Source organism: Papilio xuthus, unplaced genomic scaffold, assembly GCF_000836235.2.
Source record: "Papilio xuthus unplaced genomic scaffold, Pxut_1.1 DF825946.1, whole genome shotgun sequence".
In the NCBI taxonomy this organism is placed as follows: Eukaryota; Metazoa; Arthropoda; class Insecta; order Lepidoptera; family Papilionidae; genus Papilio; species Papilio xuthus.
This window is the reverse complement of record NW_013532703.1, coordinates 7,599,139-7,614,849: the sequence shown is the minus strand read 5'-3', so window position 1 is coordinate 7,614,849 and position 15,711 is coordinate 7,599,139. Positions and strand designations below refer to the sequence as shown.

The following is a 15,711-nucleotide window of genomic DNA, read 5'->3' as shown; positions in this document are numbered from 1 at the left end:
CATAGGAACAATGCTCTTTTTTATGTCCCTTCTACATCTGCAAATGTAGATAGGTGTCGATCACGTCGTATAATGTTTTGGGAAATTTAGGTGGGCGCTTGCTCATTTGCACCTTAAAAAATTAAAAAAAATGGCGCGAGCGTACCTTTAGTAACTATTTAATTAACCCTTAGTACAGGTGTTAATAACAATATTTTTACAATTACAATTTTAATAACAATTATAGGCTTTCTTATGTTTCAGGTATGTTTACGACTGGGACAGCGGGAATTGTGACTTAGTGCATTGGTCCGACGAATGTGCTTCGCCCGAAGTTGACACAAACATATTCACAAATCAAGATATATGTTTAGCTGAATGTGATAATAGTCATTAGAAAAATTGACATGTTCTTCAACGATGGTAATTAATTTGCTGACCAACAATAAAATAATATTTGTTAATAATTTTATTTTATTTTTGACTCAAATGTATTTATTGCCATTGGTAAATATATACGTTGGGTAAACATGTATCTTATATACAATTTATTATAGTTCCTAATTTCTTAAAGTATGTACATAGATTTAAGTTAATGGAAATAGACAGATACAATGATAACTAATGGTTGGTTTGTTATAGCAGTCTCTAGTCTCCCTTCATACTAAAGGGACATTGGAGCTTTCTGCTTAGTATCCGTACCTCGAAAAAAAAAACGGAACCCTAATAGGATCACTTTCAAGACCCTTTTTTATGTAAAAATATGTACGAATGTATATAGGTCGAGTTAACATTCAACTATAGATTCTAAAGTACATAATTCATGAGAGTAGTTTCCTGCAGCCTTAATAACTTCTTTGATTTAATGTGAGATGTGTTTCGATTCGTATTCTTGGGGTTGTCAGATTTATATAATTTTAATTTTAAAATTCCTTGTTTCTATCTGATAAAATAAATCGCTGTTTATTGAAACATAGACCATGCGATAATTTCTGTACGCTAGTAATTTAATTATAAAAAACTATATATATTATTTATTTATGTTTTCGTATGAAGAAAAAAAGGAATTCTCATACAGTAGGTTAACATTAGCGAAATGTATGCAACTTATTTGTTATTTTTTATTTCCTGCGCATTTTTCAGTTCGGATGCAAGTAAGTTTAAATGTTAAATACTACATATAATTAAATTATTCAAACTTTCGTGAGACATTATACTAAATTGATATATAAACACGGCTAAACACTCACGTATATTCGTCCGGTGGCCAGTACCACGCATCCTGATGAAGGGCCCCCGATGGGCTCGAAACTAGTCGGTGCCGCCACCGGACGAATATACGTGAGTGTTTAGCCGTGTTTATATATCAATTTACTACATGTAATATTACAGTATTAACTAAATAACTCTATGGTTAATATTATTCTACTATTCCAGTAAATCCCCTGAAATGTAATTCCGACACGGTGGATCCGAAATGTGTTGTCGAAGAAAGCGCAGTCTTCTCCAAATGGTACGTTTCAATATCTTGTTCTAAATCTATAATTTATGTACACCAACGGAGCTTTCTGCACTGAACACTCTTACCTTACACCAAATATCTTAGACACAACATCGCAAGTCGGTTTTAGTAAGTAATTTATGTATATCGTATTTTACTTATGCAGAATATATTTACATACAGGGTGTCCCAAAAGGTTACGTACATAGGAAGGGGGATTGCCCCAGAAGGTGTAAAATTTTTAAGTTTTTAAAAAATGCCATTTATTTTTTTTAATACCCATAGGGGAATTTTTATTTTATTTTTCTGGTGACCCTTGTGACCACCCCTATCATCCCCCTTCATATGTACGTAACCTTTTGGGATACCCTGTATAACTGGCTGTTATCTGCAACTTTGTCAGTGTCATTTAAAAAACGAAAAATAAATTCATGTTCTTTCTTGACCAGGTATGCTTACGATGCGAATGGTCAGGAGTGTATCCTGATTAGATGGTCCGACGAGTGTGACTCTCCGGGGAACAACGTCAACATTTACGCCAGCATAAAGGAATGCCAAGACGAATGCGACAGGGAGTTAAAAGCAAGGCGTTTTGGATAAATTACAATAAATATCTGTTGTCTACTTATTAAATAACTTAAATCTTAGATAATACCAAAGAAAATAAAAATATAAGCTCCGCCGCGACAGCTGAACGCTGCCGTGACCAGGATTCGAACCTGGGTTACTACGGCCACAACGTAGGGTCCTAACCACTAGACGATCACGGCTGTCGGAGCTTGTGCTAGTAAAATGAATTGTAGCAACTTATCTCTCGAATTAGAAAGTAATTTATATTGCCGATAGCAAAAACGTTTGGAATCGGTTTTTACTGTGCAACAGAAATTGTTGTTTTTTGGCAGAAATACAAACAGTTGAGTTTTAAAAAAGGTCGTAGTTGTAATGTTTTTTTTATGACGATACATGATAAATTGATGACAAAGAGTTAATAATAATAATACGTCTCATTATAGCTGCTTCGTTGTACAGCTAATCTTTACAACGAAAGTTCGAGAACAATTGTGTAATGCGCTACTAAAAAATATTTGAAAGCAACTATGAGAACTAATTTTAAATACGTTTCAGAAGATAGGCAAGTTTCTTTATTTCATGTAAATAAAATAACTCAGTGATCTAAAAGCCGGAATACGTTCAAAATCGACGAAGGTTTCCCACATCAGTTTGATTGAGGAACTGACGTAACATGAGTTATTTATTTGGATGTCATTCAAAAGATTTTCCATTCATACGTCCTTGTTCATTTTCTATGTACCCAGAGTCGTTTAAGGGTTACTTAAGCAGTCTAGATTTTACATACTAAATCTAAAAGGGAAATTGTACCGTTCAACTTTGATTTTAGTCTTGAAGTAAAAATTATCAGAAAAATACGACAAAATTGTATTGCAATCGGTAAAGAATGGACTAGACGAGGTCGGGGCGCGGCGACAAACAGCCGGCCCGCCTAACTGTAATTACAGTATAATGTTAAAAGTAGAGCGAATGATTTAATATTAATTTAGGACGCACTGAAATCATGATGTACATAATTTCAGCTTGAAATTATACTATCTTTTATTGTTTTCGTATTTCAAAAACATTTAATTGGCGTCTTCTTCATATTTTAATTGTAAGTTCTAAAGAATTGAACGCTTTAACATATTTCTATTTATGTTTTTTTAATGTTCATAGAGAATGAAAAAGATAACAGACCTAGCATACTTAGGCGTCTTATACATGAAGGTACTCTATGAATTAGTAGCCTCTGTTTTGTGTTAGTCTGCGCTAGTCACGCCCTAATCCAAAATGTATACTATATTCCGACCGGCAGTGTTTTGTGGCTGTCGTCGCAACAGGCTGTTTTGTATCAAACGTAAAATATATTCCAGTGATTTATTATTCAAAAGGAGTTGAGTTCGAACAAGCTGGATTACGGGAATGGGGAACAAAATTGTAACATTTACGGAACAACAATTAGAAGATTATCAGGTAAATAAATTGATTTTTTAGTCAAAAAATTGACACCGCAAATAAAACTCGAATAAAAAAGCTTTGGTATTATCAATTCAATTGGTTCAATAGTTGTGTTTTGATTTTTGTTAAAATCGTTGTTAAATCAAAAGTTTGTAAATGTAAAGTTTTAAAAGAAGTCTTCGTAATGGTCTTCAAAGAATAATTTTGCTTTTCGTATTCCTATCTACTAGATCAGGATAATCTAGAAATGGACTTATGTGCTTTTAATATCATAGAAGTGCTATTTTACTAGATAATTATAATAATAGCTGTAGTATACGTTCAGTGACCTTGATTTAATACTTAGCACAAATACAATGTCAAGGGAAAATTTTCAGCCACGAGGCACAGTTGTACTCGTATATACTAATTCGTTCGTATATACGAGTACTGTTAAGGTCAAAAGTTTATTTATTTATTATACACGTACACACTAAAGATAAACACAATAAAACTGATAATTTATCCAATAACAGGTGTACAACATAAAGACAAAAATGAATAAATTAATAAGCCAAAGAAAAAGAAAAAAAATTAACAATATATTTAGGTATGTGCCTCTGGAGGTGAAGAAATTACTTTTTTGAAAGTTTTATTTTATTTAAAGTACATCTTTTTAATCGTAAAATGTATTTGATTTATGAATAGGACTGTACATTTTTTACAAGGAAGGAAATATTAAGGTAAGTGGATCATAGCGTTTATCAACAAATCCAATTTCTGGTCGACAGAAGAGAAATATCTGAATGTTATTACGTTCTTGTCTGCACTCACTTGAGTATTGTCGTAAAAAATGCTGATCGTCTTGGGTTCTTTTAACAACGAAGACGTAAACAATTTATGATCCCAGTATTTGTACTAGTTAAAGCTTACATAGCTATTGTTTTAAATTCGTATCTTAAACGCTTTTTCTACTAGCGGGACTAGCCATTTTTTTTTCTTTATATCATAAGGTGGCAAACGAGCGAACGGCCACTTGAAATCGCTGAAATAGCGAAGCGACCGCTGCCCATAGATATACGCAATTGCATAGCGTTGACTACCTTTAATCGCCGGAGGAGAGGATGCACAGAAAGAAAATATTTTCCCTTCCTATGCATCCTCTCATCCGGAAAGTCCACTTCCACTTCCCATCCTTTCCTTATAAGAAAAAGGGTGGGAAGGGAAAGAGGACTAAATGAGGCATCCGGGACGCACACTCATCAGACTGTACGCGGAATTGCTTCCACTTGACGCCTGTCTTCTGTGTGGTCGTGGTATTTCACCGGGCGAGCCAGGCCAATTCGTGCTAAGATGTTAAAACTCTACTACAGTTAAAAACAATGCAACACATACTGCGCGCGAATGTACACATACTTTTGTACATACAAATGAATGTGCCTTTAAAAACATGTTTTAACTGCAAAATATTCTCCTTCGTTCGTAGAATGTTATCACAAATATTTCCATATCATTTTCGAATATTGAAAGGCGTAGTTTATTGTACGATTGTCTATGACAGCTGTTATATTCAGTAAGACGACATCTTTCATTTAATGGCGCAGGCATTCGGTGCGATATTTTTCAAGAAAATGGGTACTTTATGCGAAAACTATTACCGTATCGTGAAATTTATATTTTCCTTTGATATTTTATATAATATTATTCTCAATATATTTATTAAACATTTAGATATTACTCGCCTTTGATATTCCAATACTTTATGTTTTTGTAAACAAAAGTTGAATATCATACTAATATTATAAATGCGAATGTTTGTATGGATGGATGTTTGTTTGAAGGTATCTCAAGAACGGCTGGATCTCTATTAATACGGCATTAATATAGAAAATAGTCTGGAAGAACTCATAGGCTATAAATCAAGTATTTTTTTTAATTCCGCGCGGACGGATTCACGGGCAACATCTAGTGGAAATACATAGAATGTTTTGGGAACTAACAGTTTTATTTTGTTATAAAATCTTACATTTTTAAATACGGAATACATTCTAAGAATAATATTATAAATAATAGACCTGTCTCCATTCATTGTGCACTAAAATCATTACTATGATTGGATCTTCGATGATTAATGAAGGTTTTACATGCAATGTGCACTCTATTTTACAGATTAAAAATTCCATGGTATATCTTTTCTTTAATAATTTTATTTTGGCGTAATTTATAAGTATTTAAGTAAATTTAATTACATTAATATTGTATTGAAGCATTTAGCAGAGAATTCAATTAAAGTTTTTTTAAAATTCAATAAAGAAATAAACGAAATAAAAGACGAAAATGTCTTATCTTTGTATTTTATTACAAGAGTACGCAAATGCCAGTGACCGGCGCGGTATGAAATTGTTTTGTCCCAAAAAAAAGTTTTTATTCTTTATGACTTGATGAAGTTGCCACCGGCCAGTCGTTTATAGCTCATAAGATACAGATTACAAAACATAAGGACTGTTGAAAGAATACGAAATGGATTATTAGTTGCTAGAGCTTATTATAAATTATTTTTAACTTATCGTGGGCTTACATGCCGACGAAGCAACTGTACTGTTGTTGTTTCTCATTTTCTGATAGAGAATGAGAGAGATGACTATATTTTTGAACTAGTGTTTTGGTAGTAAATACCAAGTTTTACACAATAATTATTCCATAGGTAAAAAGTGCATTGATAGTTGAGGTCTATTAATCATTACAAATCTTATATTTATTAGAGTTTTCAAACGATTTCGAGAAGTGAACCCGGACCTTGTCCCAAAGCGGATGACGGAAAATCAAGCTCACACCATAGCTGTGCCTGTAGAAGAAATAGAAAAACTACCTGAATTAAAGGTATTGTTCTTGTATTACTGACAATAATAACCTAAGTTTATACGAGGTGTCACCCCAGGTTTAATTTTGGCTATCAACTTATGGTTTTACAATAACTCCGAACTCAACAATTGATCTCGAGATATTTTTACTTCGTACCGTATTTGCAAAACCGATCAAAAGATAAGAAAAATAATCTATTTTCGGCTATCGAATTGTTTTTGTTGTTAATAAAAGGAATAAAATATTTTAAATTTAATCTCGAAAAATCGAATACTTATTTCGACTTCGAATCGATATTTCCAGTTCGTATCGAAATATAAAATGTTAAATTTAAAATTGGTTTCAGGAGAATCCTTTCAAGCGTCGCATCTGCCAAGTATTTTCGCACGACGGCTCCGGCAACCTTACGTTTGAGGACTTCCTCGACATGATGTCCGTCTTCAGTGAAGCGGCGCCGAGGGATATTAAAGCTTGGTGAGACTGCCACTCTGCACTTTAAATCTAACACACATTTCAAAGAAAGATTTTGCAATTGCAAGATTTATAAAATATATTTCGTCGGAAATGTAGGATATTAAATTTTATATACATATTTTTATGTTAAGTTTGTTGAAATATTGCTTAAAGTATTATAGTTTTAGTTTTTTAAATATTTTGAGGATCCTAAAATGTGGATTTGCCACGGATTAAATACTATTTGCAGTTGACTTCTTTAAGTGTCTAATTGTGTCTAATAATCTATTTAAACAATTCCTAAACAGGAAGAAGACAAGACAGAAGTTTGTCTCTCAATATTACAGGATAACATTTAGAACTAATCTCATCCAGTACTCGTATTGGAACTTATTGTATTTTTTCACTAGGTACGCATTCCGTATCTACGATCTGGACGACGACATGTACATAGGACGCGAGGATCTGCTGGAAGCGACACGGCTGCTGACCAAGGGCGAGTTGCATCCACAGGAAAGAGACGAGATCGTCGCCAGCGTGTTGGACGAGGCCGATGTTGATGGAGACGGGAGGTTGTCCTTTATGGACTTCGAGCATGTCGTTGTACGCGCACCTGACTTTTTATCCACATTTCATATTAGAGTTTAATGATATTGATAGAATAAATGAGATGAATGAAACAATTATTGACTACATTCATGACAGCTAAGGAGTACCTATAGGTTTGGTGTTCCATAGAGAGAAATCATTGCACCAGTAAAAGTTGGAATTAAAGTAAAAACATATCCCAAAACTGTCACACTTATCAGGCATACTATTTTGTTCATTCTTTTGTGTGTATTCAATATCAAAATAAATACTTAACAATGATTAAAAATGTTGTTTATGTTTCACAATTTAAAAGCTTTTCTGAACGCGTAGGAGTTTAAAACTCGTTTGTTCCGTGAGAATTTTGTTCTGTGGAATTATTATAAAATTTTTAGAAATAAAAGGAAATGAAAAAAGGAAACTTTTAAGTAGTGGTTTTTTTGCAAATATTGTTTATGAGGATAAAACAAAATTTCTTCTCAAGTTCTTTTATATAAAATGTTTCTTAAATATTTCAATACTCATCAGATATAGAAAATGTAACGTTTTTGTTTTGAATATTTATCAAGTAAGTATTCATTTATACTAATTTTATTAAAGATCAATGATTTATTATATATTTTTTTATGTAACGAATATACCCAAAACCTCTAAGACCGATATCAAAAATGCTTACGCCATTAGAAAGATAATCATCACTGAGTAACATAGGTCTTACTAATATTATAATTGCGAATGTTTAAATGGATGGATGTTTGTTTAAAGATATTTTGAGAACCGCTGTATGGATCTCATTGAAATTTGGCATAGGTGTAGAACATAGTCTTTATCGCATAGGCTATTAATTATTTTTTTAATCCCGCGCAGACGGAGTCTCAGGCCACAGCTAATAGGCTAAATTAATTACTAGAACTGTTTTATTTGTTTTACTCAAAATATTGGCAGTGAATAAAGATTGTTTAGTAATCAAAAGTAGCCAACTATCTACGAAAAGGATTAGTTAAAGTCCTATATCTATAATGTATATAGGCTAGCCGCTATCCTGCGTTGGGATCATACCGACATCTATCAGCGACAATGCCTTGATTGCCTATTACTGTTTCATTACCCTAAGTAACTTAATTGTCAATCTATCTTGCATCCATCAAGTGTCGCTTGTAATTAAGTTATACGTTGATTGACTATCTCGATTATAATGTAAACCTAGACTTTAAGCAATCTATTTGTGGCTTGTGGCAACATTTTATCTAGTAATTAGGTGTCTATTTTCATAACCTAAAAAGCTTAGGAAACTCATATTATAGTAAAAAAGATATTGTAAGTAATAAACTTTATAATCTTACTTATTTTATAAATCGGAATGTTTAGATGGATGTTTGTTTAAATATATCTTCAGAACGGCTGAACGGATCTTGATGGAATTTGGCATACATTTAGAAAATAGTCTGGAAGAAAACATAGGCTACTCACAAATTTTTTTTAATTCCGCGCGGACAGACTCGTGGGCGACGGCTAGTTTATCATAAAATCCATTACATAAATTGGATCCTTTGCTTATAATGGCTTAAATGTTAAAGGTTATTCAGGTGTGCTTGTCCTTGGTTCAAAGACGAGATCACGTATAACATTTATAAGAGGTTTGCGGTTTGTGGAAACATTTGTCTTTATTTGAAGTTATTTAGACAGTATTTTTAGAACGGCTGCATGGATCTCGCAGAAATTTAGCATAGATGTAGAACGTAGTCTGAAAGAACATATAGGCTGTTAATTATTTTACTTTTTAATTTGCGGATCAAATCGCGGGCCATAGTTAGTATTTTCTATATTAAGAAAGTGCGTTGCTTAATGAAAAAGTGGAACTCAAAATATTTTAATGCGTATGTTTAGTTAAGCTAATTTATGATAAATGAATTAAGCAACGAGTTCCAAAGGAAACATGAAACATTAATCTTCTCAAAAGTGTCTCGTGAGCAACTCTGACATATCCGTGTATAATGTCAACGTATCTCGTTTGTTGTTCAGTAAGAGTTAATACTTTGAAATTCACGTAATATGTTAATTATACAGCGTGTTTCAAATAACTGTCTAATATTCAAAGATTAACTGGAGAGTTGAAAATACAGGTCGTTACTTTTTTGTTGTCTATTTGTTTGTATGTGTGTGTTTGTGTGTGTGAATCGTTGTCCACGCGATTGTGATGATTGAATAAATGGACTAAAACTTTTATTTTTACTGTCTAATTACCTAATAATTTTCTAAGATTATTTTCATATTTAGAATATTACTTAGCTTTTCATTAATTTTGCTCGGGTCGCCAGTGATTGCGTCCGACTGGGATTACATGTGGCTGTAGAGGGGGCTGCGCTCATCCACGCCGACGGCCATCTTTGTTATTACGACATAACCGTTTCTAAAATCGAGACAACAAAATGGCAATAGATTGAAAGGAATGGAAAATTTTCTTGACTTAATTAGTAAAATATTTATAACATAAAATATGATAGAAAATTATGAATAGTACATTTTCATGAGCGTATATCCTGAACAAATAACTCCGAGACTCCGGGGATTGTAAACGACAAATAGTAAAATTATACAAACGTCGGCGAAAGGTGAAAGAAAATTAAAACAGTACCTCAGCTGGTGCGGCTAGCTGAATACACACCGGTATGTTTGCTGCTGTTTCTCATTTTCATGAAAGTGGCTAACCTTAAGGCGGCGAGCTCTCAAGAGAAAATATATAGACTATTTTATTGGAAAAATTCCACGAAATTTATGGCGTAAGAGTATTCATTTTATTACTAAAAACGGACATAATAAAATAATGATAGCTAAAATTACATAATCAGATTAATTTAATGGCTTATGTAAGTAATTAGATAGTGATTTTATCTTTTTCAATTACATTTTTTTTAAATTGACGTCAAATAAAAGCTTGCTGATATTATTACAAACAAAGTTAAAATACATTTTGATTAAAAAATATATTTTTACGAACACAAAAAAAAAACTTACACTGAATTGACATTTTTATGATCCCTTTCAACACTATTTTGTTCTTTGGAACTTTTCTATAGTCTTTATTTAGGTTTTCTAAACTAACTGTGCAGCGTTTCTCTACACACAAATCATAATTTTGTCTACAAAATGTTGAGTACATTATTAAACATAGCTAATTCTTTGCAGTATTTGTAGCAATAATGAAATTTCCATCCAGTTCAAAGCTGTTATACACGACAAACATTATTCCTTTGTTAAAATACCATGTTATATTAAGGGTATGTATAATTTGGGGTGACAATTTAATGTATGTTGTCGGAAGCTCGCTAAGACTGGTACAAGATTAATTCGCTGTGGGCCATGACACGTAGAGATATGTCTCTGATGTATTACGCGATCATTAAGCTATGTTAAGAACTACTCTACCGTGTTTGAGTTAAATTTAAATTGTAAATGCATCAATTTACCGGATTGGCCAGACTAATCAATAACCATGGCCTCTGTGGTGTTGCGGAAACTGTCATAGTAAATCCTACTGCTAGTAAATGGTCAGAAATGATGCGATCCGCAGCAGGACCAGAGTAACCGACATTGCCCGAAGAATAGCAAACCATAAGTGGTGCCCGCAGAAAGGATGATCGATGGGGCCGAAAAGTTCTAGAGTGGTCGCCGCGGACGGGTCGACGCAGCGTGGACCGATGACCTAGTCAAGGTTGCGGGAGTGCATTTGGTGCGGGCGGCACAGGACCGGGCATTGTGGCAATCGATAGGGGAGGCCAACGTCCAGCAGTGAATAAATTTAGGCTAATTTTGACGATGATGATGAGTAAATGGATGGAAAATATTGATGATATTGTGCGAAAATATATAATTTAAATGTAGTTAATTAAATAGGAATATTCCAGTTGACTTCTAATCAAAAACTGGACAGAAGTCAGCTCGAATTGACCTTTCTAACCGTTGGTTTCTAAGATCAAAATCTCTGTATAAAACATATCTCTGTCATCTTTAATAAAATAGAGATAACAATGTTTTAAACCGATATACTGGTCTCAGAAACTGACGATAAATGAATAATTAGTCGATCCTAATCAACTAACTGTTCATTTTAAAACCCTTAATACGCTACTATTCAAAGTAAATATACATATAAATAATTTATATATTTACAAAGCTTGATAGTGGCAAGCTAATCGAATAAATTAAGAGTGGCCTAACAAACGGGTTGTATAATTTGTCGGTATCACGAATGAAACAGGATTGAGTTTGAAACCCTTAACTAATTAGCAAGGATGAATAAATTTTGCCGTTACCTTTTAACTATTAAAGATATCTCTCATTTTATTACTCTGTAACAGTTAAATTAAATAAAAGTGTTTGTTTAATTATTTTACGAAACTTAGGAATGTATCTTAAATAGAATAGAGATTAAATATTAAATGAGTTAGATAAAAAAATATATATATATTCGAATGAAAATATCTTTGTATTTAGTTAAATGGAATTAGCATTGATATCCTATTTCTGTTGACCCCTTTTAGTTAATAAAAGTGAAAGTATTTATTTAGATTTCTAAGAAATTCTTGTTTAAAATTATTAACAAAAAAAAACAGTGACTTCAAAGAAGATTAATTTAACGTAGAAAAAATCGCGACATTTTAAATTCGAAACTTTTTAATTACAGTACAAAAAGACTTCGTACAGGTGTTCGTAATGAAAGAACGCTGTTCCTTTGTTCGTTATTCTATCGCATTTCAAGATTAACTTTAATCTGAGACTAATTAAAGCATAGACAAAATGCTGGAGTCTAATTGACATCTTAAAAACCAAACGCTTTTAGTAGCTGCTAAAAACCAAATGAGTATTTTTGTCGCCTACAATTAAAATCCTTTACGTAAGTTTATAGAAGTTGTGATATAAAAACACTTTAGATGTATCGCAAAGAACATATCTTACTTCTTACTAATATTATAAATGCGAATATTTAGATGGATGGATATTTGAAGGTATCTCCGTAACGGCTCAACGGATCTTGATCAAATTTGGTACAGATGTAGAATATAGTCGGGAAGAACAAGTAAGGTTCTTATTAAGTTTATTTTTCCCGCGCGGAGTCGTGGGTAACAGCTAGTTATCTATATAATAGACTTAATTTATATTGTTATTAATTCCCGTATTTACGTAACGTATCATGTTGAACTTAATATGGCTGCATTCATTTGTCCTAAGGTGATTTTTTAACTTAACCGAGAGTCAATTGTTTATTTACAATCCAACGGATCGCTTACTCAGCGGGGAAATACATAAATGAAGAAAATACATTCGAATTGGAAAGCAAAGAGCGTAGAGCTGTTTTGATTCAATTATTTGAGTTTATATGGACTGAGTGCTTTGTGATGTCAATCAACGTTGACTAAATTAAAGAAAACAATTTTAGATTTTTTTCTGCGAAGAATGTTTTTTTATTTTAAATATTATTTTCTACTTTAATTTCAAAATTTTTGAAACTTTTCAAATAATGTCTGCCTTAAATTAATATTTAATGATAGCAATGCTTCAAGTCTAGATGCTGTGTTGAGATTATTAAAAATATATCAATTTTCGTATTATCTTTCAAAAAAGACTTTCTTTGAAAGTGTGAAAAACGGAGTTTAATATTTACTGACAGAAGATTAGTGTAAATTTCTGATATTAATAATTAAATATTATAGTAATTTTAATATTAATAAGAACAGAAGAGAACAGAAGTTTATTGCCACACAAAAAAAAAGGATAAGATCTTTTGAACTAATTGTGCCCGCGATTTCGTCCGTTTCCTTATACTTTCAAGTAAGAAATTCGCTTAGAATACTTATGGTTACTTATTCACGTGTTTTACCGAATCAACAGAAAGCCGATTTACGCGTGACTTAAACGAAATTGATTTAATTCCGCACTTCGGAAGGAGCCCCCTCTTGGGTATAGATTTGAATACGGGAACTCTGTATTCCATTACCTGTTTCAAAGGTGAATTCCAAAGAACTTTATTGGAACATTCAATAGCGAATATTTTTTCTTTCTCTCTACATGCATGTATTTTCAATCGGAACCTTAAAAAGGAAACGAATGTATATAGTAAGTATTTGAAATCTTTTTATTACGATATCATAAAAGAAAATGTCGTTCAAAAAGTAATATGAAGTACACGAAAACAATGACCTTTCTACTATTAAAGTGTTAACTATTCCTCGCTAATTATTTGCCCGATTTAAACCTGTGTATGTATACAGTGTGTTTCCATTGAAGAAACATGTTATCCTTACTGTCATTCTTCCCAAAAAAACATAATGAAATATTAATAAAACTCAATACAATATTAAATATAGATAAAATAATGATACCTTTTTTTATATGTTACAACGACGACAAATTTCGAACTATCGACAAAACAACTAACTAAGCTGGAGGGTCCGAGTTTACGAAGCAGACGCCTTAATGTAAAAACTAAACAAAAGTTGGGCAATACACCCCGCATTTTGGGGTCGGATATCTTTGACTCAGTAGTCCCGGGAACGAGGAGGATAATAAGGGACGTATATAAAAGTACAATATCCCGCAGGCTGTTTCTAATTGGTTGGGACAAGATGTTCTGCACAAATTCTTAATAGAAATATCATTATTTATTTTTACAATGATTGTATTAAACATTTTTGGGAAAATATGAAAAGGTAGTCAAACGATTAAGGTTAAGTTTAAAAATAGAGCACGCATTTTAGAGACAGCCTTTCTGAAGACCGCGTATTAAGGATTGTAGATGTCTAGATCGTTCGATGTGTATGATGATGACGATTCTATTTTATATAGACGTCTCATTCTATATTATATCATTTGTTTTGGATAAAGATTATATAGTTTTATAGACGATAGTCTCAGAAACTTACTTATTATAGAAAATAAGTAAGTTTCTGAGACTAGAAATTCCACAGTCTAACTAAATAGCGTCCAAAGAAAAGTTTCACGTCCTGTTCTAATAGAGCGATTTATAGTCAATTTAGTTACAAAGTGCTTTTGTAGAGAGATCACGAGCTCGCGCCGTCGGAAAATGTTCGTACGTGACGTGATGCTTCGTACAACGTGCCATATAATGTAATGTTCATGACTGAATACCACCGTATAGAAACAGAAAATCATCTAATTCTATAATAATATATATTTTTTTTTATATTATAAGGTGGCAAACGAGTGAGCGTCTACCTGTAATCGCTGAAATAGCGTGACTGTTGCCCATAGACATACGCAATTCCATATGCGTTGCCTCCATTTAATCGACAGAGGAGAGGATGCACGGAAAGAAAATATTTTCCCTTCCCATGCATCCACTCAGATTATATTATATATTTATCCCAAATTTCAGCGTTTACCGCTGAGATGTTCCGGAGATACCTTCAACCAAACATTCATCTATCAATTATTATTATAATATAATCTTACTAATATTATTAAATGCGAATGTTTAGATGGATGGATGTTTGTTTGAAGGTATCTCTAGAACGACTTAATGGATTTCGATAAAATTTGGTTATATATCGAACATAGTCTGGAAGAACACATAGGCTATTGATTAAGTTTTTTTATTATATTCCGCAAGGACGTAGTCGCGGGTGACAACTAGCATACGATATAGTAAGAAGTAAGATTTATTTTATTTACAATTGTTATAGTTAAGTAGTAAAGTAGTACAGTACAAAGAAGGAATCTATCAATTTACACTCTACATGTTGTAGAATAATCTCACATCCGATAAACAAGTTGTAATACAGAGTTATACAGTGGAATATACCTCAATTACAGTTGTGAACAATACGAATGTTCAAACTTTCGATGGCAAATACATTGTTGTTTGTTGTTTGCAGTTCGTTACTAGCACTGTTTTTAGTTCTCACTTTATTTAATATTAAATAACAGTTATGTATTCACTAGCTGTCGCCCGCGACTCCGTGTGCGCGGATTTTAAAAAAAAATTTAATTAGAAGCCTATGTGTTCTTCCAGACTATGTTCTACGTCTGTGCCAAATTTCAGCGAGATCCATACAGCCATTCTGGAGATAACTTCAAACAAATATCCATCCATTCATACATTAAGACATTCGCATTTATAATATTTGTAAGATTAACATATTATAAAAAGTATTTTCTGTATTGAACCTTGTAAGTAAATGTAGAGATATGAGGTTAAGGTTTTTGTAGTAGATAATACTTAAGAGAATTTTTTATAAGATTCCTATTGTTCAGAGAAAAGCTCCGAGACATTTTGGCCTTTACATTGTTATTAAGTTTACCAGTGAGAGTACTTTGATGCG

At 32.6% G+C, this 15,711-nt stretch overlaps 1 protein-coding gene and 1 non-coding gene across 2 annotated transcripts; one reads left to right on the top strand and one right to left on the bottom strand.

The window, feature by feature from the left end:
* Window positions 1-2,178: 2,178 nt before the first annotated feature.
* On the bottom strand, window positions 2,179-2,250 carry TRNAH-GUG (transfer RNA histidine(anticodon GUG)). The gene has a single exon. It is a non-coding gene; the product is annotated as a tRNA-His (tRNA).
* Window positions 2,251-3,130: 880 nt separating this feature from the next.
* On the top strand, window positions 3,131-7,634 carry LOC106124170 (Calcium and integrin binding family member 2). The gene is made up of 5 exons (XM_013320640.1): window positions 3,131-3,505; window positions 4,178-4,212; window positions 6,232-6,349; window positions 6,678-6,805; window positions 7,195-7,634. Exons 1-5 carry the CDS (start codon window positions 3,455-3,457, stop codon window positions 7,430-7,432), a joined length of 570 nt encoding a protein of 189 aa, XP_013176094.1. The 5' UTR covers window positions 3,131-3,454; the 3' UTR covers window positions 7,433-7,634.
* Window positions 7,635-15,711: the final 8,077 nt, after the last annotated feature.